General features: G+C 42.1%; 2 protein-coding genes across 2 annotated transcripts in view; both read left to right on the forward strand.

Annotated features, from left to right (window-relative positions):
• The window catches only part of TMEM164 (transmembrane protein 164), a 33646-nt gene extending 10568 nt beyond the window's left edge, over positions 1–23078 (forward strand). Inside the window, exons 2-6 of the mRNA XM_063313634.1 lie at positions 1651–1700; positions 3872–3938; positions 15914–15992; positions 21621–21721; positions 22101–23078. Of these exons, the coding sequence (XP_063169704.1) occupies positions 1651–1700; positions 3872–3938; positions 15914–15992; positions 21621–21721; positions 22101–22307 (504 nt within the window). The 3' untranslated portion in view covers positions 22308–23078. The remainder of the gene's footprint in view (positions 1–1650; positions 1701–3871; positions 3939–15913; positions 15993–21620; positions 21722–22100) is intronic.
• The window catches only part of COL4A5 (collagen type IV alpha 5 chain), a 669904-nt gene that overhangs the window by 356224 nt on the left and 287093 nt on the right, over positions 1–26587 (forward strand). The window lies entirely within an intron of this gene.

Consider the following 26587-nt stretch of genomic DNA (forward strand, 5'->3'; position numbering starts at 1 on the left):
CATTGGCAGGAGAAGCAAGAGTGCCCTTTGCACTTGCCCTGTTCTGTAAAGGAGGCTGGGTTGCCAAAATGACAGTAAGCCACTCTTAGCCCTGGGGCTGCAGCTCGCAATCAGCCAGGAATATTCACCCGTAGGATCTGTTTAGGTCAACAGTGTTCTTCCTGCTGGACCCGAAGGCATAACATTGCTGGGAGGGAGGCCATGGTGCAGGGCTGAAGGCTCAGAAGTTGGTGGTCTTCTGGAGAAGCAGAGAGGCCTGTATGGGTCCCCATGGAGGCAAGGGAGGGGTGGGTTGCAGTAGATAAAAAGCTATGGCTTAGCATAATGTGTCAACCAGTCTTTATTCAATAATTCATGGTTCATTGAAGAAGCTTCAAAGATTGGGTTTACACAACATACTAAGGCAAAACCTAACAAACTGCCTTGTAGCTTACTATAATGTTTGGACCTCATATTTTGTCCTCCTCAGGGAATAGAGTTTGGGAACAATTAAAAGAAATATGACTTTAGAAATAGAGTCTCTTTTGGCAGTGATTGCTGGCAGCTGGCAGACCACATTCATTTCTGGCCTGTACTTTATGGAAGTCATAACTAATTTGGAATGAACTCACAGAGGGTGAAGAAACTAGGAGTTTGACAAAAAGAGTCCAATGAAGACTATTTTAGATCAGCTGGGCTTAAATTATGGAAGAGTAAATCTGGTTGACATTAGAAGACTTCTCTTAATAGTAGAGCCATTTTGATCAACAAAATCAGTTGCCTCACTGAACTGTGGATTCGTCTTTGCTGGAGATCTGAACAACCATTTCATGCAGATGATCCAGTTCTGCATTTCCTCGAATGAGCTATGAAGTTGAGGTGGCATGCTACGTTTATGAGGACAAATCATTTTGGATGAGTGCTGCTGACAAATATAAATAAATAAATAAATAAACTAGGTCATTCTTGGCTGAAATACATGGGTCACCAAACTCATTTGTGACTGTACCTGACTATTTAGATCAGGGTTCCCCAAAGTGGTCAATATCAACCCCCAAGGGTCGATGGGACTATCCAAGGTCAATGTTGTTGTTATTATTCATAGCTCTATTAGTTAAAGTAATATGGTAGTCAGTGAACCATCTGAAATTTCATGAAGGGTTCAATGAGCTGAAGAGTTTGGGGACCCCTGATCTAGAGGTTGATAGCCTAGGTACATTCATACCAAGAAGGTGTTGCTTTTTAAGTCTGTCCTAGATGATCATTCTGACAGGTGGCAGAGAAGAACTGTTTGAAAGATGTCATCTTTGTTAGCTTGCTTGCTTGTTGACTTAATCAGTCATTCAATCTTGGTTCTGATTTTCGCACAACTGAAGGAGAGAGAGAGAGAGAGAATCGGTAGGTGGGAATGGACCATCAATGTTGGATTAGAGCATAATCATTGCTGCCTGTCAAAATGAAGTTAGTTACTCCTGGATGTCAACATAGAATAATATATATTCTTAAGGGAATATTTGATAAGTAATCATTGCATGCTTTAAGCTTCCGATCCAGTGGTTTAAAAAAATAAAACATGGATCATTCATGCATGCTGTTTCTCTTTCTACATGTTTATGAATATAAATAAATAAAAAGACCATGAAGTTAATTCTTTTTTTGTTTAAATTTCAGATTTTTCTACTGGCTTGTCCACCCTGCCATTTCTCAATGATTCTATTCAGGTAAGTGAGTTAACACAAATAATTGTTTAACTGATGACTGCTTCTGTGGCTCGGTTGCCTATGCTTTATGTTTAAGAACATTGACCAGCCACGTGGATACCTGTGGTTTGTACCTGTGGATGGTTCTCTTCTTCATTATTTGATTTCTATCCCACCTTTCTACCTTCATGCTCTACATGTTGATCTGTTTTTTGATTCCCCCTAAATAGGGATGTCCCTTTTTCTTATATTAACAACTGCAATTGGGTCACAACTTTTGGAAGTACTTGGGATGGCAGAGGTACCCCAAAGGCTTGGGGGTGGCATCATGTGTTGTGGATGCTCCATTTGGCTTCCTCTGATAGCGGTACACAATAAGAATTCCCTAGGTGGGCATCCTGAGGTTTAAAACTGGTGTCAGAGAGTAACTCATCTAAGTAATTTATCTGCCATGGCAAGAAGATCTTATTCTATATAATTGGGCTCCTTCCTGGGAAAGGGCTGTGCTTCTTAAAGCCATCTTGCTAACTGAGCCTTGAACATATGAGGATGTGGTCTTCAGAGAAAGGAAGGGATGAAGTTGGATTTATTGCCTTAATGTCAGCCCTTGGTGGTAAGCCAGATCAAGACACAGACACAGCTGCGATCCAGGAATGCTGCTTTATTGTTATATTGTTTATATGCCCCTGAAGGTGAGGCAGGCCCCTTTGCTCCTGGCCTTCCGGAAGAATTTGAAGACCTGGTTCTGCCACCTCGCCTGGGGTGGGAGGAGTAATAGTTCTTCTTGGGGGTGGCTGGTGTGGTAGATCCCTCCCCAGTGAATGAGATCCTCGCTCCTTGGATTTTGTAATTATTTATCATTATTTATTGGCTGTTTATATTGTAATTTATATTTTTATGGTTTTAATTGTGGATTTTATTGTAAACCGCCCGAGTCCCCCTTTTTGGGGGGAGATGGGTGGTGTTAGAAATTTGAGAAATAAATAAATATAGGGTTGTTGATGAATCTTGAAAGCCTCTCCAGATCTTCATTGTATCCTTTTGTGAAAAAAAGAACAGTTAGCGTAGTGGTTAAGGCACCAGGCCAGAAACCAGGAGATCAGGAGTTCTAGTCCTGCCAGCTGGCTGACCTTTGACCAGTCACTCTCTTTCAGTCCTAGACGCAAGCAAGGGCAAACCACTTCCAAAACCTTGCCAAGGAAACTGCAGGGACTTGTTCAGGCAGTTGCCAGGAGTCAAGACTGACTCAAAGGCATCCCTCCCAACCACCCAAAAAAAGTAAGTAGAGATTATGAGAGCCAGTGCAGGGTGTAGCAGTGAAGATGCTAGACTAGGAGCAGAGACACCAGGTTCTGGTCCACCCTTAGGCATGGAGGCCCGCTGGGTGATCTTGGGCCAGGCATTCCTAATCACCTTCAGGCTTCATGACAAGCTAGCTGAGATATAAACGCCCTCATTGCATCATGCATTGACAAGCTTCGCTGTAGGAGCTAGGCACGTGTTGTATAAAAGGAGACCCTGTGATCAAACAGGACAGCCTTAGGAGCCACAGCTTTCTAATGAGAGCCAGCATGGCTCAGTGGGGAAGGTGCTAGACTATCAGTGGGAAGACCCAAGTTCTAGGCCCCCCTCAGCCGCAGACTCTCCCTGGGGGGCTTTGGAGCATCCCCCCCCTCTCATCCCCAAACAGTTGTTTTGGGTTGTATCATGTGAACCCAGATTGTGTGGTTTCTACACCATAATTCAGAGTTTAGTGTCACATATAAGCAAGGATCACGCATGCTAGCCAAAGTTTTCTTAATCAAGGCTTTGGAAAAGCCCACAATTGGCTGGTTCCACACATTGCTTTGTGTTGACAAACCACAGTGGCTGGGCTCACACAATCCTGCAAACCAAAGCCAGCCAACCATTTCACAGTTTAGTACGATGTGGGAACCCAGGCTTAATGTAGAGGAAATGGCTAGTTTTGGAGTTCAGACAGCATCACCAGCCCAGCCAAAGGTGCCAGTTTCCAAGCTGACCTTCGGGTAGGAGATGGGTGTATTGATGGTCCTTAGAAGAATGAGTCAGATTCATTCTTCTCATGGCAATCCATGGTTCAACCCTCTTTTAGAACCAGCTGCAGCTGTTCTGAGTGCCTGAAATGGATGTCCTTACGCTGCAAAGGTGACACTGTATTTTTTTTTTGGTAGGTTGCAAATGCACATGCTGAATGGGGCCCTCCTGGCTCTCCTGTTTCCTGTGGTTAACACTCGACTGGTGAGTCAATCTCAGCTTGCTACTGGAGAGGAGCTGGGTTCCTGCATCTTGCAAAGGCATGGGGTGACTGGTTTAATTTTGGTGGAGTGCTATCTTGTGCGTGACCTAGCAGTGCGTCTCCATCAAAGGTGGCTCCCCTCCCCTCCCTCCCTCCCTCCCTTTCTTTCTTTCCTATGAGTCCAGTGTAAAAGTAAATATCCAGCAAAAAAGTTGTACGCGTGTGATAATTGCATGGTGCTGAATTGGCAGCCCTTGTTATCACAGAACGCGAGGATCTTTGACCAAACACGGTTGTTAACAGTGAAGTGTCGTCAATGCAAATAGCTCTGTTTTCAGTGAGGACTTTCTTCATGCCACAAATAGGCAATAACAAAATAATCAATAAAGTGGCTTATATTTCAGGGCTATCTGATGTGCTTCAGAGGAGTTTTATTTTTATTACTATTTATTTTTGAATGCACAGAACACAACTTGGTGTATTTTTTTTTCTAATTTGGGATGTTGTTTTTAATTGGCTTTTGGTGCTTTGTCTTTTGTGTGAAGTAATAAAACAATTGCAGGAATGTTCTCACGAAGTCCTTTACAAAGCCTTTCTTTGAATGCCTTGATGCAGACCACAGCACCAACATCAACAGGACAAATTTGCAAATGAACAGGATTTGGCGGCATATAGATCAATTCTGTGTATTCATGTATGTGGGCTGCTTACCATGTCCCCTGTAATTTCACCCTGCAGAATTTGGTGCAATTAAAGTGGGACATTTTGTTTAAAAATGGGTGAAGATCCATGAATCATGGCTTCAATTTACTGATGAATGTATGTCTGTAAACATACATTGTGTATGGTTTTTTTTCACACCCCCCCGTTTGTGATTTTCTGTATTTCTTCCTTGTTTTTTGTATTTAGCTAATTAAAAAAAAGTCACTCTCCAAAGTGACTGAAGCTAATTTGGCTGGATGCGGAAGACATTTTGGTTCCTTTTATAGGGTGATAATTTGTAGGTTTCTCTTAGATCAATTTTTTCTTTTCTTCCCACTTTTAAGCATTCAGAGTTTTGAAAATAAGTCTCTGTGCAAATATTTAGGAAAAGGTTGCTGTTTGGCGCATCAGTAGGAGCGTTTCCAAACTAAGGTTAGCCTTCTGGGAGAAAATGTCAGTCGGATCCCTTGAAAGGCAAGAAACTTGATTTCTCTTCTGTCTCTTAAGGTTGCTAGAAGATACTCCGTGTTCCTCAGCTACATCTAAATCAATGTTTGCTAGGCTGGGTGAGGGTTTGAAGAGTGGGTTACGGCCTGGGAAGAGCATTAGAGTCTTGGTGGGCTGGATTAGGCCCTGCGTTGGATGTTTTTTAAATGCAGACATCCTGGCTTGATGATGGTGACTGAAAAGAATGCATTAAGTAGCTAACTGCAGCTACATCCTCATTTGGCAGAAGTTTAAAAATCAGCAGCTAGGTATCTTAAATCAGATAACCAATTAAATTTCCTACCAGATTACTTTGGATTCAGCTAAGGCGGATCGTAGTGAAACCTACACAGCAGAGTCCACAAGGATTCTCTGCAGGTCTGGAGAAGAAAGAAAAATTAAGTCAGTTTGGTCTAGTGGTTAAGGTGCTGAGCTAGAAACCAGGAGTCTGTGAGTTCTAGTCCCGCCTTAGGCGTGAAAGCTGGCTGGGTGACCTTGGGCCAGTCCCTCCCTCTCAGCCCAATCCACCTCACAGGGTTGCCGTTGTGGGGAAAATAGGAGGAGGAAGGAGTATTCGGTATGTTCACTGCCTTGAGTTATAAAAGCAATAAAGGCGGGGTAAAAATCAAACACATAAATAAGTAAGTCACTTACTGATGGTTGGACTGCAGAGTAGTTGGCTGCATTTCACTCAAGATGCTAAGCCATGGTTTTTTAAGCATGGCTTGCTAAAGAAGCCACAATTGGCCAGGTTCTCAGACTGACCAGAGCCATAAATCCAGGCTTAGAAACCACCGTTGGTTGGGTTTGCACAATGTGCTAAGTCCAAAATCATAAAGCCACGAATAAGGGCACAATGTGATGTGTGAACGTGTTATATTCTGTCTAATGCATGTCACGCACCCTTTGCTGCTTTTCTATAATTGAAGCTATAGGAGTAGTGGCGCATTCATTAGAGTGGCACAAGTGTGCTTGGAGACAGTTTTGATGCTTTCCACACTGGGTTCCTTCAAAAAAATTTGGGAGGGAGGGAGCAATTGGGGGTGATGATAATCCCCCTCTTCCTCCAGCAGGACTCCTAATAGCAGTATCTCCTGGTCTGGTTGTAACTTGCAATTAATTGCATATTGTGTACTTTAACTTGATGTGTACTTACCTAAACTGCTGGCTCTGACTTTAGTCACAGTCAAACTTTATTATGGGTCACTGACCCTGGCTGACTGACTGACCATCTGTCTGGCTGTCTCCTCCCACCCTGGAACAATACGGAGAAGATTAGCCTGGCTTTGATTTTAGAAACTGTGGTGTGTCACTTCTGATATCATGAATGGATTTGGGAGACAGTGAGCGTGACTGTGTCAAAGTTGGCATGCGCTGGCTAAAATACGGAGTAGTGTGCTTCTCTGCAGAACAGTACGTCAATTTGTTCTGTCGCCTCAATGATTAAAGGGGTGTGACAATCAGGCCACAGATGCAAGAATGCCTCTGGCCTATTCGAAGATGAAGTGTGCCTGGTCATCATCAGTAGATCCTTATCTCTGCCTCAATCTCGTTGATCTCCGGTCCAGTAAGAGCAATCCTGCAGTTGTGTATCCCTGTCAGCCTTTCTTTGCTTCCTGACGCAAGTCAGTGCTTCATGTAGCTGGTGGTGTGTCTAGGCTCTGCTGAGTTTTTTAGTGGGATTCTGCTTTTCTTGTGACCCCAGACCCGCTGAATCAGGAATGGGGTTGGAGGGCAAGGTCCTTGGTGGCATTGTGCCCCAGTTCTCCCAGCTGCCCCTGTACTTCGGCTTCCAAGAAATTGCTGGCCCATCTTTCTCGTGGTGCCCAATTTCAGAGTGCAGAGAGAGGCTGATTTGTTGGGGCGGTCCAGCTTCTTAGAAGGGAGGAGGCATCGTCAATGGAATATCTTACGCTAAACTGGATTGGGGTTGGCTTTTAGGTCATGCCTTCTCTGTAGGAGGACCCTGGGGATGGTAGTGGTGGGGGCATGCCCATTCCTAAAAAATGCTTCTTCTCCTTTCTCTGATAGCTTTCACCAGAGGTACCCTAAATTCAAATGGGATATATTTATTTGCTGTAAGCCTTTGACGTCTTGAGTTATAAATGAATTCACATGCTTTATTCAGAGGAATCAAGCAAACTACTTCTGCCTCAGCTGCCCTTAGCGTGGGTCTGTCCAGATGTACAGGTGGTCCTCGCTTAACGACCACTCACTCAGCAATCGTTCAAACTTATGACGGTGCTGAATAAGTAGTACGTATGACTGGCCCTCGTATTTATGACAGTCTCACGTGATTGTGATCCGGGTGCTTGGCACCCAGCTCGACATCGCAGTGTCCCGCGGTCATGTGATCACCATTTGCGGCCTTTCCTGCAGGCTTCCCACAAGGAAAGTCACTGGGGAAGCCAGCGGGGAAGGTTGCAAATGGTGACCATGTGATGTTGCACTTAACAACTCTTGTCACTAAGTGGTGTGGTCGTGTGACATCACGCTTTACGACCACGTCATTTAGCAATGGAAATTCCAGTCCCAATTACCGCTGTTCATCGAGGACTGCCTGTTTTGGGGTGACCTTCTCCCAGAGAAGTCTGCTTGGGCTATATTCTGGCTTTGCCGCAATTACAAGAATGAATATGTTGCTGTTCCAAGTGTGTGGCGTCAGTTTGAAGAGCAGGCATGTGGCGGTTCTGCCTTGCAAAGATTTGCCTGGGTAATTTAGAAGCTTAATCTTTAGAAAGCTCCTCAAATAAAGTACAAGCTGGATCAGTTACGGGCCTTTCATCCTAATCCCACTTTTCCTGCTGAATCGCTTTAATTAGTGCAGAAATCCTCACTGGTTATGGAAGCAAGTGTTTTACACGCCATCTGCCTTGCTTAAGAAAGTCCACTCAGAAGGGTCTAACAGAGACAAGAGCAGACCTGCAGGGTTTTTTTTCCTTTTTGCCGTTTCCATTTAAAAGCTTGCAAATCCCAAACAGAAGGATACATGCAAAGTGTCACTTGAAACCCTGCGGTGCTCAGATAAAATACTAGGGACATTTGGCTTTCACAATCTGCTTTCCAACATTTGGATTTCAAAGATACACCAAGTTCTCTTTAGCACCAGGAAATCTGGCCCTGCCTAGCAGATTAGAAGGGACAAATTTACTGGTTTTCCGTTTCTCATTTCTTCAATTGTTCCATTCGTCACTTTTGCATTTTTGTTAATGTTCGCCCAAACCTTCCTACAATTTTGGGGCACCTTTCTTCGAATCCAGGCATTTGTGTATACAATTTTGCCTGCTTTTGCACACGCACACTTGTGAGCAAATTTCCGTAAAGCAATACATTTGTTTGTTATCGCCAGTTTGTTGTACCCACTTTCCTGTGGTGCACGCAGTTTTGTGTCTGTATTTCAACTGGAGATTAGTCTTGCGAAATTTAAAGCAGTGTTGTGTTACTTTGGAACAATGAATTCAGCTGTAGTTTGCGTCTTTGATTCCGAATACGAAATTAGGTGAATTGGTATTTTAATTCTAAAGTAAAGGTGTTTATAAGCAGAGATGTCAAAGTCAAGTTACTTCTATCACAGTTTAGCGGTATCCCATTTAACAATAATAAACTAACCCGGTCTCTTAATGATGGGATGAGAAGTGTGTGTGTGTGTATGTGAGTGAAAAAAGGCAAGTTCCCAATCAGAACTACATAATTGAAGCCCTGTTCCTTTTATATTGAGTTTGGTTTAGTTTAGGACAGTATTTCTCAACCTTAGCAACTTTAAGATGTGTGGACTTCACTTATAGTTCCAAGCCGAGGCACCTGGAATATATTTAAATGCACAGTCGCTGAAAATCAGTGCCATGGTTTTTCTCTATTTTGTAGCAGGAGATACATGTAATCAGCAATGCTGACCACAAATTCGACTTCAGCATCATTGAAAACTATCCCCATTAAAAGCTAAGGAAAAATGGGAACTCCTTCTCTCAGCTAAGTTTAAGTTGCAGGAAGGCGGATTCTGAATGAACATTATAAATAACAGTTTAAGAGCAATTTGACAGGGGAATAAATAATCCTGGGAAGGGATATATTGATGGATATATTCAAGCAAAGAGAGCCAGTCTGGTGTAGCGGTTAAGGCACCAGGCTAGAAACTGGGAGACTGTGAGTTCTAGTCCCGTCTTGGGCACAAAGCCGGCTGAGTGACCTTGGGCCAGTCCCCCTCTCTCAGCCCTAGGGAGGGGGCAATGGCCAACCACTTCTGAAAAACCTTGGCAAGAAAACTGCAGGGACTGGTCCAGGTAGTTGTCAGTAGTCAAGTTTGACTTGAAGGCAAGGAGAGCCAGTTTGGTGTAGTGGTTAAGGCACCAGGCTAGAAACTGGGACACTGAGAGTTCTAGTCCCACTTTAGGCATGAAGCCTAAAGGGCCAGTCACTCTGTCAGCCCTAGGAAGAAGAAGGCAATGGCAAACCATTTGGGAGGGGAGATAGCCAATCATGGGAGTGGTTGGCACATCTATGGGGCCAATGATGAGATCGTTATTCACCATTTTGGACTTTATATTTTATATTTTGCATTTTATATTTATGTGTATTTATATTTATGCGGTATGATTTTAACTTAACCTTTTATCTTTAATTGTTTGTAAACCACCCAGAGTCATTGTAATACAAGATGGGCAGTAAAGAAATATGTTAATAAATAAATAAAATTGCCAAAAAAAAAAAACCTTGCCAAGAAAACTGCAGGGACTTCACCAGCCAGTTGCCAGGAGTCAACATTGACTTGGAGGCACAAAAACTAAAAAATATTCAAGCAAAGACTTGACAGCCATCTGTTGGGGGTACTTTAATCTGGATTCCTCCACTGAGGAAGGATGGGCATGATGGCCTTAGTGGTCTCTTCCAACCCCAGGATTCTGTGCTTCTAAGGAACCCCTTTAATTTTAACTTGTAAGGAATCCCTTGACCAGTAATGCAAAGTGTGGTTCTCTGCAAATTTAATCATTGCCACTGTTTGCCAGAGGTGTGCCCGTCCTAATCTCCACTTTCCTGCCATCACTGCCATCCCTCTTTTGCCTACGATCTCTGAAACGAGTCCATTCCTCCAACAAAATGCTAGGATGCTTGAGGAATGAGATAGGAATATGAAATTCCACCTGGAAGGGAAGAACATGAATTCCTGGAAAGGTGAAATCCTGCTAAAACTAGGCACACCCTTGAGAAATATTTATTGCTTTTCTGTAACACTAAGGTGCATGAACTTCACTTTCTAAATAGGTGGGAATGGCTTAAGTTAGAGCCTGAATAAATCAGGTCTTTTGAGGATAAGGAGTAGGATGGGGTCAAATTTGGGCTTTGCTATGGCCAAGCATTCTTCCCCACCCCACCCCAGTTCTAAACGTAACATTCAAAAATCACTTGGGCTAACTATCCTCTTCCATTATTGGACTGAACATCAATACGCCAAGCAAAGGCTGGGCTTTGATGCTGGACAAATAGGAATCTTTGGCAGAAGGACAATAGTATTCATAAAAGTCTTTCTTGGAGAATCTCCAGTTTGGAATAGTTCTACAACGGAATACTTGCTAGGGGTGGAGAGGAATTGTTGGAGCACAGTTGGTGGGGTGACCTGCCGCTGGCTGGGTTCCCACCAAACACCAAACTATGATTGAACAAATCACAGCGGTTGGTATGCCCAACATGCAAAGCCCAATCACCCTGCTTTGCTTTTTTCAATCTCCCACTTTTGGCCATGGAATGCTGTGCCCAACTGTCCAAATAATAGATGTCCAAGGTGACAGAAATCTTTCCATTTCCAGAAAAGAACAGTAAAAAAACAATTAGGCAGCAGAGCTCACTCAACCTCCTGCCCCAAATGTTATGGGGAACAGCCAGGTCTTCAAAACCTTCTGAAAGCCTAACAGGGTTGGGACCAGCCCAACTGTTGGGGCACAAGGAAAACGCCCAGTGTGCTTCAAGGACAGCAACATTATACACATCATTCAGCATGTTACTTAAATGCTAGCTAAGGATCCGCTTAAGCTGGCTGGGCTGGACTGGGCTGGGCTGGGCTGGGCTGCTGGAGCACAATCTTGCATCCAGAGTTTCTTAGAACTGTCCCACCCTGCTATGTACAAGAAAATGGTGACATCATCTTCCTGCTCAGAAGGGCCATCATTGTGAAATAAAGTGCTTGGGCCAACAATCAGCAGCTGTCATTTCCACTCCACTTCTTGCAGATTGGCACAAACAGGGATGCCTGTTTAGCTGGGCTGCTATGGAGAGCCGACGAAATACAGGAATTGTTTGGGGAGGAATAGGATTTATTTTTTTTTAAAAAAGATCCCCAAATGCATATAAAAATACAAGGATTTCTTTCTGCCAAGGATTCAGAATTGCATAACGCTGGATTGGAGGAAATCCGCTCGGCTTTCACAACAGTTTCTAGAGGCTTTTTCACAGCCTGTGTCTTCACAGGAAGATTTAGAGCAATGTTTTTCAAACTTGGCCACTTTAAGATGTGTGGACTTCAACTCCCAGAATTCCCAGGCTGGAGGAATTCTGGGAGTTGAAGTCTACACATCTTAAAGTGGCCAAGTTTGAAAAACACTGTACTGCAGTAAACCCAACTCACATATAAAAGGAAGAGGGCTTCAATTATGTAGTACTGATTGACAACTTGCCTTTTTTCTCTTTCTCTTTCTCTTTCTCTTTCTCTCTCTCTCTCTCCCTCTCTCTCTCTCTCACACATACACACACACACACACAGCACAACATTTTTACGGTCTTTTGTAAGTGTTCTAATCTGTGTTCTAAATTCTGTTATTTTCTTGCAAACTGGGCAATGCCCTTTGATAACAAAGGCTTGGTTAAACACTATTCAGTTTGGGTTGCAAATATATGTTTTTAAAAACAAGGAAGATTGTTTCAGGAAATCCCAAATGAATCCTTTGTAGATGTGTAGTTTAAACAGGTGACTCAAAAGGTTAGTCTGATTGGCATTGATCCTGATTATTTATTCTCCTGGGGTATGTCATCAGCCATTCATTGTATCAGACAAAGACTATGGGGTAATTCAGTACAGGAATTAACAGCTAAAGACAAAGTATGGTGTTTACCTGTAACTTGCAGAATTAACTACAGACATATTTTTCAACCTCCTAAATATTTGAATAGCTTATATTTAAGTAAATATAGAAGAGCGTTTTCAAAAGCCAGATTAAATGTATCGCCATCAAATATGCTATATGGTAGATTTCAAAACATTCCCATCTCTCAAAGGTTTTGTCCCTGTAACAATACTGATCCTGAACCATTGGATTATATTTTACTGTACTGTGAATTTTATTAAGAGTCTTCAGCAGGAAATTATCTGGCCTATTTTAAAATCCAAACCAGGAAGGGATACTTCTGAGTATGTAAAAATTTTACTTGCAGATAAAAATCCTAAGATTACAGTGGCAACAGCCAGATTTTTAACTGTGGCTCTTTTAGTAACAAATCAATGAGTTGAGGTTTTAAGTCTATTACGTAATACTTATTAAATATTAAATGTTAAACTCTTTTATCTAATACAAAGTGTAGGTTATATTTGTAACTTGCTTTGGGGGCTTTTGGCCATAAATAACATTGAAAATTGAATCTGTTGAATAGCAGAGATGTGCCATGTTTATGTGGGCTCTGAAGCATTTTTTGAAATCATTTTTGAAATGTGCACAGGTAGTACCAATGTGCATCAATCCTTATTAAGAGACCAGCCTGTAGGTTGTTGTTTATTCGTTTAGTTGCTTCTCCTGCAGAATTTGACTTGCCGTATTATGGATTCATATTTTAGCATATTTCGATTATTTGCAAACTCTCTCTCAAGCCCACAAATCTGCCATCAGGCTGTCTGTCTGACTGGATATATATAGATTACTGAACTATTTTCTGCCAGGGAAATAAGGCTCAATTTTAACTTTAAGTCTTGTGTGATCCCAACCTACTTGTTTTATAAATTGTGCTTAGCTTCTTGGAAGAACCCATGCTACTGTGTCTTATTCAATAAGCCACAGTTAAATATACACTCTGCACCATCATGAGTCTATGTGCAGCATAGCAATGGAGAAATAAATTTAATTAATTAATTGAGCATGGCTTAGTGCACTGTATGAACCACACCTTGTTTCACTTCCTAAAGATGAAATGATTCTCGAGATTAATAGATACTCAAGATAAGAAGCCCATTGTTGAAAAGGAAAGAATATGACAGAAAAATTGAGTATGCCTGCTGGTCCAGGATATTAACAGAGTGTGTTCATATAAATTTGGTATTTTAAAATGTCAAAGCTTCAAGCTACTAAACACTTACTCCAAAACAGGTCAACACACCCCAGATAGCTATGCATGCTGTTGGGTCATAGAAAAACAGCTGAGTTGTTTCTTGAATGCAATCTAATGTTCTTAGTTTGGGATGTGCTGAAGTTTGGTCATGTCACAATGTTTGTGGTGCCAATATCAGATCCAGGCAATAACACTTTTGTTTAAGTTCCATTAATAAGTGAAGTCTGTCTCCTGTAACAGCGTCTAATTCTGTTGGTGTTGTTGTCTTCCTTTTGGATTTATCTCAGCGGGGAGTTATGGCTTTCCATGTTAATGATCTGATTTATGAAGGATGTTGACAGTTCCTGATCTCAGTGTACCAGGAAATGTACTAGTCTAAGTAGTTAATCTTTAAGATTGACTATTTTGGTACCATGAAACATTATTTCTGGCCTGGGTGATGTTGTAATGCATTTGTTTGCAGAAATGGTTCTCCGTGAGTCAGCTGGGCAACTGATGAAAGCACTGATGACACAGAGGCAACCGAACAGAAATGAATAGTTTTGTGTTTTTGTGACCAGGCCAGGGCATGCTTTCAGAATTCCAGCCTGTGTTCACCACTCCCCAAAGTTTCCTTACTATTGTCCTGGGTAGGCTTGCAAAGTTGGCCCTCCAACTCTGTGCAGAAGTATCACTTGCCAAGAGGAATATTTCTGTTGTAATGGCTCTTGGGATGCAAGTTGTAAGATGTAACAGGGGAGAGGACCTTTCTGACTTCATCCAGACTGTCAGGATGCATTTTAGCACCATTGCTTTTTAACATATATATGAACTCTGATTAAAACCCTTCAGAGAGCTGATATCCATGCGCCTAAATTAGTTGACAGACATCTCCCAATTCTACTTTACCCGGACGATGCAGTTCTTCTCTTTTTGTCTTCTTTGGGCATGAAACTGGCGCTAAGATCCCCGGCACCCTACTGTAATGAGGAACAATTAGTAACCAACTATGCTAAATCTAAAGTTTTAGTTTTTTCCAAGAAAAGACAAAGGCACAAGTGGACAGTTGATTCCCATGAATTAGAGCAAGTCAAATGTTTTAAATACTTGGGCATAGTATTTCAGGCCTCTAGGAATTTAACAGCCCAGGTAAATTATGCCACTTCCACTGCCCAAAAGAGCACACTAGCAATAGCTAAATTTTATAGGCAACAGGGGACAAATCACATTCCAGCAGCAGTCAAACTGTTTATGGCTTAAACTGTGGCCCAACTATTATATGGGATACAACTTGGCCCTTGTACAAACCAAAGGGCTCATGAAACTGCTCAGTTGAATTTCCTTTGGGCTTTGTTTGGTCCCCCAAAATGCACTCCTAATACAGTCTTGAAGCTTGAAGCTAATCAGGCCTGGACCAGGATTCTAACCTCAGAATCACGTTTGACCTTACAGGCCGGTTGCCTCTGCTGCTGCTGGACAGCTACCAATTTCATTGGCATCGTACTTGTACAAAAGAACTTTGCAGGCTTCTCTCCTGAATATCTAGGCCAATTAACTCTGGAGAAGGCCAAATCAATCATAGGCCAATTAAGCTAGAAGGCCAAACCAATAGTCAAAGGAAGAACTAGGGACACTGATCGCCAAAATGATATCACTGGTGCTCCTGAATTTTATTGCCAAATATTAGATAGCTGCAAAACCCCTACTGTGGGATATCTATACAACATAACCATATATAAATGGGCCTTTTCCAGTGCCCCGTTTGATGCTCTCCCTTCAGCACCACCGACAGGAATATTTCATGAGACTCCTTACTTATAGAGACTTTGCCCTTGTGGATCCAGGGAGGTAGAAACTCTTGCCCATGTCCTCGTATGGGGTCCTGTTTATGATGCCCCAAGATGTGCTTTGATCTCCCCAATCACTTCTACACTTGAGGGTCGTCCCGATAGATTTTATGTTTATTAGTTTTTAAGGGATGCTCACTCTACACTCGCATACCAGGTGGCCAGAGATCTTCATGAAGTCATACAAATGTGCCAAACTTTTAATTAGATGTGTTGTTTTCTTGTCTTTTTTTTTCTTTTTTTCCCTTGATAATGAATTGCTGACCAAATTATTTCTGTTTTCCTACTGTAAAGGCTGGTTGAAGACTGTAATAAATATATTTTATTTGCTCTTGGGATAGTAGGCACTCCCTAGAGAAAGTGGGTGAGAGGTTTCAGTGTTTCCTGAATGGTTGGACTTCTGACCCAGTTGGTATGATCATGGGCAGTGGTTCTGTGGGGCTCTGGGTCCACATGGTCACCCCCAGAACCACTGGTAAGGCAGTTTAACCAGGTTAAAGGAATTTGGGGAACATGACTAATAGGTGCAACAAGTCTGGCTATTTGAGTCATCAACCAGCCGAACAAAGCTTTGAGAAATAGGATTACTGCTGTCCTGTTGAAATAATAGTGTAACCTATGTTATATATTTATAAATCTGTTCCTTTTTTTTTTTGCAGCTACCTTTTGAAATGGAAGTTTATTACATTCAACATGTCATGCTATATGTTGTTCCCATCTATCTGCTACGGAAAGGAGGTATGTGTGTGTGTGTGTAGCCAAAATGCATTATACCACTGACATTAATTACTTAATTACAATTGCTGACATTATTTAATTACACCCTGTCTTCCTGGCTAATTTGAGAGCCAGTTTGGTGTGGTGGTGAAGGCACCAGGCTAGAAATTAGGAGACTGTGAGTTCTAGTCCCACCTTAGGCACAAAGCCAGCTGGGTGACCTTGGGCCAGTCACTCTCCCTCAGCCCTTGGAAGGAGGCAATGGCCACCCTCTTCCAGAAATCTTGCCAAGAAAACTGCAGGGACTTGTCCAGGCAGCCTCCAAAAATCAGACACAATTGAACAGATTTAAAAAAAAATTACTGACATTATTTAATTACACCCCATCTTCCTGGCTACTTAGGGCCTCCATCTCTATATTCTAGATAAGGATTGGAGAACCTTCAGCTGCTGAATGTTTTGCTCCTAATTGTCCTAACAGTCAGGAAACCACGCTGAGACAAGGAATAGGTCTCTAGTGTTTTATTACTGCTACATTAGACAGAAAATCCTAACAAACTGAAGAATTGTGGGAAAAACCCAGACAGATAAACCCCAAAAGTCAAGGCGGGTCTGATCTGTGTCTCTTTGAATGGCTGCTTAACCCCTCAGTACTACGCATGCGTTTTCCCCCCTGGATAGGGGCCCCCTCCTGCTCACCATCAGTGCTCATGACACCAATTCTTACTAAGGCAGCTATATTTCCAACTGAGCAACCCATCAAAACTTCAGCAAAGCTTTTCACAGTTTAGAAAAATGAAGGGAAACCCACCAAAACTGACCCACTCCAAGAAATGGTAGATGTGTCTGTGTTTGTGAAGGGGCCCCACTGGCTTTGCATAATTGCCTCTTCAGCTTGTTGGCCACCATGAGAACAAGAGGCTAAATAAGATAGACTCTTAGTCTGGTCCAGTTTCATCCAGCTTGTCTTCCTTTCTTAGGCCCAAAGGATATATTTTGTAATGGTATAAAGGACCTTGTCCATCTAGATATCCCCAGCATCACTAGACAGTTATGGGAAAAAGTGGTTAATAAATTCTGGAATTATATCTTGGAGGTCTCTTACTTTGGGAATAAATGTCCAGAGTGTGTTATAGCAGAGAACTTCCCTCTTGGGAAAATGGTATGCTGGCCTAGACTAACTGTTGACCTGATTTTCATATCTAAATACTTATTTCTGAACAGCACCTCACAGTTGGATAGCTCAAGGCTTCTGTAAACCTTCAGATCTGCTACTTTTGCTACAGAACCCCTTTTATATCTTAAAAAGGAACTTCCCTAAACAAGCAAATATACTCAATGTTCTAGTGAAGGTCCTGCGGGAGGATCTGCCACTCAATAGGGAATAGCAGCCAATAAGATTGGAAATTATGAAAGGGGTGGGGTGGGGAAATTCCTAAGTGACCAGTGCACCACACCATCTACCTTGCAATGAAATGATGGAAATTATCTGATATGTACTCTGTTGGTGAATGTTCCATGTTGGGACCACATGAGAAACACCAAAGCTTGGTTCAGGTGTAGAGAAAAGTAGTGACATGGCATGCCTAGCATGTCCTAGGAACACAGGGATTTTCTGCTGAATGCTGAAGGAGTGGCTGGACAGTCTGAGATCCTCCATAATTCTCCATGGGTTCTAGGGATGGGGGTTGGAGAGCTTTAATAGGTATCACATGTTGCCCGGGGAGGAAGCATGGGTCTATCCTCCAGGAACGTTCAGGAGCCGTTGAGTCTGTAACCATAAAAGGAGATGATGGCAAGACACGTGTAAGGGCAGGACTGCTGCCTCACAAATAAAATTCGAGAGTTTTCGATCCTACTTAACAAGACCAGCCCTTCTTCTTTGGGTTTCTGAAACTCTCTGCTACCCTCTGCTGGTGGCCTGCAAACCCAGAACTCCACCTTCCATTAATGTTTGTCGCAAGTTGAGATAAAAATGTTGTGAAATAGAAAAAAAAAAGAAAGAATGAAAGTCTAGTTGCTACTACTAGCATTGCCTTGATGATCTTACCTGGGGAATGTGTTGTGGTGAGCCACCTAGGATGATCATGCATAAGGCAGGTGGCCGTATAAGTTTTCTTTTTCTTTTTCATGATTTTTATTACATATTTTAATTACAGTAGTAAAAGCGAATACAAACTAAACTCAGGAAAAAATAGAATAAAAAGTGCAAAGAAAGAAGAAGAAAAAAGGAAGACAGTAAGATTAAAAAGAAAGTAATATGTCAAGAAGTGACTTCCAATCTTCATCACAGCAAGTGAAAACAAATTTTTCACCCCCTATAAGGTTACAAATATCCCTTCTTCCCATAACCCATCCCTTATCTATAAGCAAATCCATGAATCATCAACTTTTCTGTCCTGGTGTCAGCAGAACGCCTGTAAAGGGTTACCAAAGTTTTATAAAAATATGTCCTGCAGATATTCATTGCTTAACGACCATTCGTTCAGTGACTGTTCAAAGTTATGGCAGTGCTTAACGAAGGGACTTACGACCGGTCCCCAAAGTTATGGCCGTTGCAGTGCCCCCACGGTCACGTGATCAAAATTACAACTGCAGGGTTGCTTCAGCTCCCCCCACCCACCTTACCCCACCATCTCTTCCCCCTCTTTTGGCCCCCTGCTCACCCCAGGTGACCTTTGCTTTCATTTACCAAACACGAGTAGCTTAGCTCATATTTCTGCTAAGCTGTGATGAAGCATCTCTAGTTTTGGCTTTAACCTGCTATTCCAATGACTCTGTCCTTAAGACATTTCCATGGGTGATTCCTAAATCAATCTGAGCGTTGCTCCCAGTTTTTATATTAAGCGTAATTGGTTTTAATTTGTTTTTACGAGATGGAATGAGAAGGACTTGCTTTTGCAATGCAAATGAATCTGGGAGGAGAGTTTATGGCTGGGTTAATGCAGAACCAGAATTGTTGGCTAGCCTGAGGCACATTATATCATGAAACCATCACACAGTGATGTAACTGTTGATACAGTGGCCACTGACTTAACTGTGATAAAAAATTCCAGACCTGTCCACATTTGTGGAAAAGACAGGGGGCCTGTAATGGGTGTGGTACCGCTGAGATACGCTGAAGCATCTTTGAGGGGTTGAAAAAGAGCTTTTGGGGGCCTGGGAAGTTATACTGGGGTTAACATGTGGCAATGCTGCTTCTTGAATTTCAGAAGGGTGATGTGTACACGTGGCCCTTTTTTCACAAAGTGTCTCTGCTTTGGTTATCAAGTGGCAATACAATAATGTCATGGGATCCTCGGGTAAGGAACATTGCAGTGAAGACGATGGGCCATCATGAGTTGCTCTGAGAGAAGCTGGGCCAGGCCAGGAAGCGGAGAAAGAATGTAGCTTCAGTTCTTCCCAACCTTCACTCCCCCCACGCTTCCTTTTTACTCATTTCCCAGATCAGGAGTTATTGATCTACATTCAGTGATTTACTGCTGTAAGGAGAGAAAGAATTTCTGACTGGAGAGACATCAGAGAGGGAATAGAAAGCATTCCTGAGCTGAACTTCAAAAGCTCAGAAGGGGGCCATAAATGTTCGGAAAAATAAGCATGCAGGTTCCTCTTCCAGCTGGCGGACATGTGGGCTTGTTTGCCAGGGCTTTGCCTGCATCTGCTCCCTTTGCTTGTACAATTGTTTGAAAGCTCCCTCCTTCACGTCAGGTGGCTCTGGAGTTGTCTGCTGGGGTTAAGCAAGCTTTCCAGTTAACTGTTTCTCTATCTAGTATGATCTCCCACAGCAGTGTTTCTCAGCCTTGGCAGCTGGAAAATGTGTGGACTTCAGCTGCCAGAATTCTGGGAGCTGAAGTCCACACATCTTCAAGCTGCCAAGGCTGAGAAACACTGCTGTAAAGCATCATTAGTTGTGAGCGCAATAACTCTATAGTCTGGGGCAATGAAGCTGTGTATGCTGTCAACTTCCATGCCTGCTCTGGCATTGACCTCTGTGGTCCTGATCTGCTGAAGTGGGATGAGATTATCTCTGGACCAGGAGCGTGCATACTTTTTCAAGCCAGGAGCCACCCATGGTCTTCTCAGTGCCTTGAAGTGTTTGCACCTATTCCCAAGGCAAAAGTTAAATTTGCTTTCCTTTCCACTGAGAATGCATTCAAGTTTAATTCTGTATTGCTTAATTCCCATGTTTTCAAGAATTTCTCCCTCCTGTCACATCAAACATGCTCTGAGGGCAGGTTTTGGAACAAAGTGAAGGCCTCATCTTATATAGGCAGCTGTACTTGCATGCAGTCAGTTATACTGTGGGGCTTCTGCGTATGTTTGCCTTGCTAGATTAAGGCCAGGTTCACAAAACAGCTTAACTCGGATGAGTTTTGTGCTGTAGCATGTTTTGCAAACCTAGTTTGCTTAGCGTGTGATTCAATTATTGTACAAACCAAATTTCATGTTCAGACGAAGTCTGCTGTGTGAATGTGGCCTGCTGTGCTCCTCGCTATGCAAGAAAAGAACGGAATCAGAACCCAGTGTTTCCTGATCTCTGGGTGTGATCTGAAGGCAGAGTACAAAGGAAAAAAAAGAGATTTGGTGGGAGAAAGTGGGGGTGGGGGTAGAGAAAACATACCCAGAGATTGTTTCTTGCTAATGACATGCTTATGACAGCACACTTCTAGTACCTGAAGTGATGTCACCAGAAGAAGGCAAGCACCCTTTCACCTCTCCTCCTAAGGTACAGGACCTGGAGAAATAGCTTCAGTTACAATGTTATGGGCTTCTCCGAGGCCCATAGGTGGATATTGGCCTGCAAAATATTACTAGCTTGGAACACCTTCGTATTCCTCCTGTTATTTGGAAAACAGCCACCTCCCCTTTCCATCAAAGAGCCATTAGCAAGCGAATTACGAAGGCACCTCCCTAGCAATCTTAAGAGATAAAGTACTTGAAGTACTGACTTAAAAAGCTGAAGTTTGTTTCCAACAAAACAATGGTGTTCTCTTACATCCCAGCAGAGGTTGGTGTTAAAGATGGGTTGAATTTAATTATTTTGGTTCCTTCTTTTGACTAAACAGTCAAACTTCTTTCTCTCTTCATTTTTTTTTTATTTCATTTTTGCTAAGCTGCCAAATTTATTTTGCCAAGTTTCAGGTTGTTTTTTTTTTTTAATCAGATTGATATGCATTAGTGATGCACACGTTTTGAAAAGTGTGTTTTTCTTTGCAATTCTGGGTAATATACATAGGTTTTGATGAAATTCGGGACTGAATAGCTGACAGGGCCTCCCCAAAATACAAGTCTGTGCCCCAAAGAATTGAAGGTCTAAATTTTAAGAACAAATTAACACTGAGTGAGGACAAGGACTGAAGAAGATTGCAAACAGAATCTAGTGTATCAAAGGTTCTTTTTATGTAGGCTTGATTTATATCCTGCTGTATCATTGAAGCTCAGAACACTGCGGACTTGGGGTTTTTCTTTTAACTGTTCGTAATTTTGGCCCTCAATCCAGTCTGCAGTGTAGGTATCTCTACTAGTTCATGTTTTCAACTGCAACCATCTTGGATTTTCAGCATGAAAATTGGTATTTCATTAAAGAAGGAATAGTGCCTACCTTGGAACAGCCCAAAACAAATTTCTGGTTTTCTCTCCTTCTAACAGGTATCTACACTCCTGAGCCATCCTGGAATTTCTGGTGGACCTTACTCTCCACTGGATTGATGTTTGTCTACCACTACAGTTTTTTACAGATCTTGGGACTAGTGAGTCTATTTACTTATATTGATTGTATCGCTCTTTGTGTGTATGGGTGTGTTTAGCCAATAACATGCCAATGGAGCAGGCAAATAAAGAAAAACAAGGGTGTGGCTTGGGGAAAGGAGAAAAGGACTCTTGTTTTCAGTGATTTACAGGCTAGCTGTAGAGTAGGTTAAACAGGGGAGACTGCAGTGTGTAGGAACTTCAAAATTGTACCTGTTTGGGGTTTGGTCTTGATCTCCACCTGTTGGGGTGTTGGATGTGGCGAGGAAGAGCTGACATATTTAAGACCCTTGGGACACTAAGAAAAGTAGGCAGATTGTTTTAAGACAGTGTAAAGATATATATATTTATATTTAAAAATCTTCCTCCTGCTCTTTCTAGGTCACGGAAGTGAATTTGAACAACATGCTGTGTCCAGCTATTTCGGATCCTTTCTACGGCCCCTGGTATAGAATCTGGGCATCTGGGCACCAGTCACTCATGACGATGCTTCACGGCAAACTCATAACCCTCCTTTTCTATAATACCGTCCCAATCTTTAAGCTCAGTGTGGATGCACTTCGATCCCCAGATAAGAAAATATCCTGAGACTCCTGGCTTTTGTTTCTTTGTTGAAGGATCCAGAGGAGAACCAGTGGTTGTTTTGGGGGCTAGAGAAGAACACCGTATAAACTGTTCATGGTTTCTGTATTATGACGTAAGGTCTATCTTCCCACTATTGTTCTATTGAACCTTCATTGCCTGTAGCTGGCAATGATTGCAAAACATTGATTGCAAAATGTGGGCTTGTTCACAAAAAGCCACATGTGAACTTAACAGTGCAACTTCTAACCCTGCCTCTTTGGACCTTTGGAGTTTCAGATGCTCATCACATCATGGACTACGGCTGGTGGAAAGCATTGTTCTATATTCTCATTACTTCAGTGAGATTTCCTCCTGAGTGGCAGCTGTTTATACCTTCAGCCCTTCCTTGCACATGGTCTTGGGTTGTTTTGTTTCCTGTTGATCTTGGGCATGAATAGTATTTGGTGCTTCCTCACTATCAGTGCAGACGAGAAGGTTCTGCACTGTTAGAATTGGTTAAATATATGGGGAACAGTAACAATGTACTTGCTAAATACTGCCTTCTGAAGCTCCTGAACATTTAAGCTGTAGAGTGCTCAGATGCCACCATATCTGCTGGCACCTCCCAGATTGCTCTTCTAAATTAATTGGCGAAAAACAGCTTAATTAAGGTAATGATTTAGGAGCCGAATTTCGCAAAACCGTGTCTCAGTGAATGGCATTGCTCAAGAAAACCTGTCAATTTGGGGTTGGGCTCTACGTCATACTTAAGCATACGTATGTGAATGTATCACATACATACAGGTATTTAATATTATGTCCACATATATATCAACTTCCCCTTTTTAGGACACTCCAGAGGAAAGCGTTAGCTTTCTTCACCCATGATTCACCTCCTAACAAGGCTGTGCTAGATGGGAACTGTGCAGCCCAACACATTCGGAGATCCTTAGAGAAAACTTAGCACGTATTCAGGAACATTAAGTTAAATTAGCCAGGTTTGACTGAATTAGCCAGGTTGCAAAAGGTATTCTTCAAGAACGTTGAGGAATAATTGTCTTTTCAGCATTGGAGTAAATTGGAGGAAAGGTAATCCTCGGAAGCAGAATCTCTAGCTTTTCAAGTTGTTGCTGTGACAATTGTTCTGAATTATATTCCAGCTGCTCTTCTGCCCCATCCCCCCCACGCCAAGTGTCTCCAGTATCTGCCCTTCCCACTTGAGCGTGGGAAGTCGTGGGGTGCGGTGGGGTGGGCACTCAACCTCAAGAACGGCAAAAGGCAGTGATGAGTATTTCATTCCAGCTGACCAAAACTTGAATCCAGTTGCAGCTTGGCATAAACAGAGGAGTAACGTCATCTTCTACTGTGGGGGCTTTGTAGATCTTGTTTTTTGTATTTGTAGCTGGTGAAAAATTTTGTAAATGTTCTACTGTGAATATTCTTTAACTGTCGCATTTCTATCAGGAGAGAGAGTTCCTTTTTTGCTATCCAGTGGGAGATTTCATCCCTATGTTTCTTGGGCCAATTTTCTGATGTCAAAACCCCAGTGGGGACTGGGGAGCGAGGTGTGTTCTTAGTATTTGCTTTGATGATTACTCTTGATGTTTACTCTTCGAAATGGCATATGTAAAGAGATATACATGCAGTGAAATTTCTAGATGAATAGCATAGCCACAGTGTATTGGTGTGTGTGTGTGTGTGTGTGTGTGTGTGTGTGTTGGACACTTGTTCAGGATCCCTTCCATAATAGGGTTATAAAACTTACAAGGACATACGCATGACTGTTTCAAATAGCAAATATTTTGAGTTTTATTTCTTTTAGTTTTTTTTTAAAAAAAGAATGATCTAGGGTAGGTTTCTTACTTGGATCAGTCAGTGAAAGTGATCTCCGTATTCCTGCCCAGGGACCTTATAAAGACAGCTGGATCCATCTTTTGATTCTGTGCCATATTACTCATCCGCACAACGGCCTTAGTTTTTTCTATACCATTAACCAGTGTGTGGGTGCCTCTTGATCACAGGAGCGGAGACTTCGATTTTTCTTTCAGAGCTACTTGCTGCTCGTAAAACAGGTGCCACATATTTTCTTTCCGGATCATGATAGCTGAGACATTTAAAAATGTCCTCTTTTCCAACCCAGGTTATTGGATGAAAAGCTGCGTTGCTAGCAAAACAGATTGGGAGTTTTCCTTTTTAACTGCTTCTCGCATTAGCCTGTTGAAAAGTTTTCTTTTACAGGCATCCTGAATAATAGATTCAACGATGTCTATTACGTCTCTTTGAGGGAGCGTTTTCTTTCAATCTGAGATTTGGTGGAGCTGTGAATGCTCTAGCCTAAGTTGCAGTTTTTGTGAAGTAGAATTTTGGTTTAGGGCTGAAGCAACCAGATCATGGAGACATAAAGGGCTGCTGATCTTATTCCATAAAAATAGCCCCTTTAGCAGGAAAGATACCTAATATTGTTTGCACTTACCGTTTAAGTGTTCTAGAGCTGGGATATTCTTTGGGTTTTTTTTAATTTTAAGCTGGCAAGTGTTTTTTCGTGGGGAGGGCATAGCAGCAGGACATGAACACCTTTCATTCTGAACTTTTACGATAAATTCGAGGTCCTTTGTTGAGCAGAGGACTTTCCATCCAGGGAAAAAATGCAGTTAGAGCAGTGTTTCTCAATCTTGGCAATTTAAAGATATGTGGACTTCAACTCCCAGAATTCCCTAGCTGGCTGAGGAATTCTGGGAGTTGAAGTCCACATATCTTAAAGTTGCCAAGATTGAGAAACTCTGAGTTAGAGGAACACATGCTCAATTTGCAGGCAGTTTGCAGGGAAGGAATAGCATAAATTGGTTAACTATCAGAAGAGGCAAGGATTTGCAGATTGCATCTCCCTTACCCCCCTCCAAAATAGAAAACCTTTGTGGTTTCTCTGCCTGTTTACTGACGCATCGCCTTGCAGCTTCCATTGGCCTGAGCCAACTTCTTTGAATCAAGGGTTGGCTCACAGGCTTCATGGAATGAGGCTTGAAAAAAGCTGTAAGGACAGATTGCCATGGAGCCCAAAGATAGACCCCTGGAATGCCTTGGTCCTGTTTCCTAGCACTTCCATTCCCATCACCTACTCCTTTCATAAAGTCTTGAAAGATCCTAAATTGGTTCCTGCTAATTGTTTGAATCTGTATGGAATTCTCAAGTTGCTTTCCCATATTTCTAGCATCTTGTGTGATAGTTGAGGCTAAAGTTGCATGTTGTTTCCATTTATGGTTGTAGAACTTCCTGGAACTCTTGTTAGATGCTGCTTTTTGAGGACAACCAGGGACAGGCGGTTAGCATGTGTGCAGTTTAACGTAAAATACCTCAATGTAGCTGTTCCTTTTGTGGCCTGCGTCAGGGTTTTGATACTTTCCCATCATGGAAGTTGATTCAGTGCTTTGAAAAAAAACCTCAACTGGGTTCTTCTCTACTAGCCAAAATGCCCCAACGCTCAATGTATGACAGATACACTGGTTTCATCTACATCTGAGGTTGTGCGGTGGGATGAGATATACCATCGTTATCTTTTCTTGATGCAACGGTATTTTTTAGATTTATTTTTTAAAGGAGGACCTTGTCAGGACTGGAAGTTTCTCTAATTGCTGTAGTTTTAGTTAAATGTGTGACTCTTCCAAAGCTGGGAAATCGGAAGTTTATCGATGTTGCTGCAGCTATCTGAAACGGTCTTTCCTTTTCTTCTAGTGTCTTGGGATAGTTAGCATTTTGGCAAGAAACAAACAAAAATAATCTTGTTCTTCATGGCCATCTTCTCTTATTTTCCTAGTGGAATAGCCTTCAAATGTTAGGGATTTTATTCATTCCAACTATCAGGGACCCTCAAACACTGAAGTACAGTATTTCCACTCTGGAGAACTAAAAATAGAATCAGCCCCTAAGATCATTTTATTAAGATATTTTTTAAAAAAAAACCCAGGTAGTACTTTTTTAATGTAAAAATAAAACAGGTAGCATTTTTCCAACAAAATTGTGTATTTGGGTTTATGGCTATGTAGAGTTTGTCTCAAATGCTTTTTCTATCTCAAAATAAAATCTTTGTGGAACTTACGTTTTATTTCAAGGAGATAAAATATTTTACACCCACGATTGTAACTCAGTATTTAATCACTTGGTGCGAACTTCATCTTGGGGGGATGGTAAAAATAAGGTGGTTTTACAGATGAGACTGACTTCCCTGTCGGCTCAAGCATGTTTTCCAAACAGCCCAGCTTTTCAGAAAGGTGTGTACCGTATTTCTTAAATTCAGCAATAAAACTCCT

This window comes from Candoia aspera, chromosome 12 (assembly GCF_035149785.1).
Source record: "Candoia aspera isolate rCanAsp1 chromosome 12, rCanAsp1.hap2, whole genome shotgun sequence".
In the NCBI taxonomy this organism is placed as follows: Eukaryota; Metazoa; Chordata; class Lepidosauria; order Squamata; family Boidae; genus Candoia; species Candoia aspera.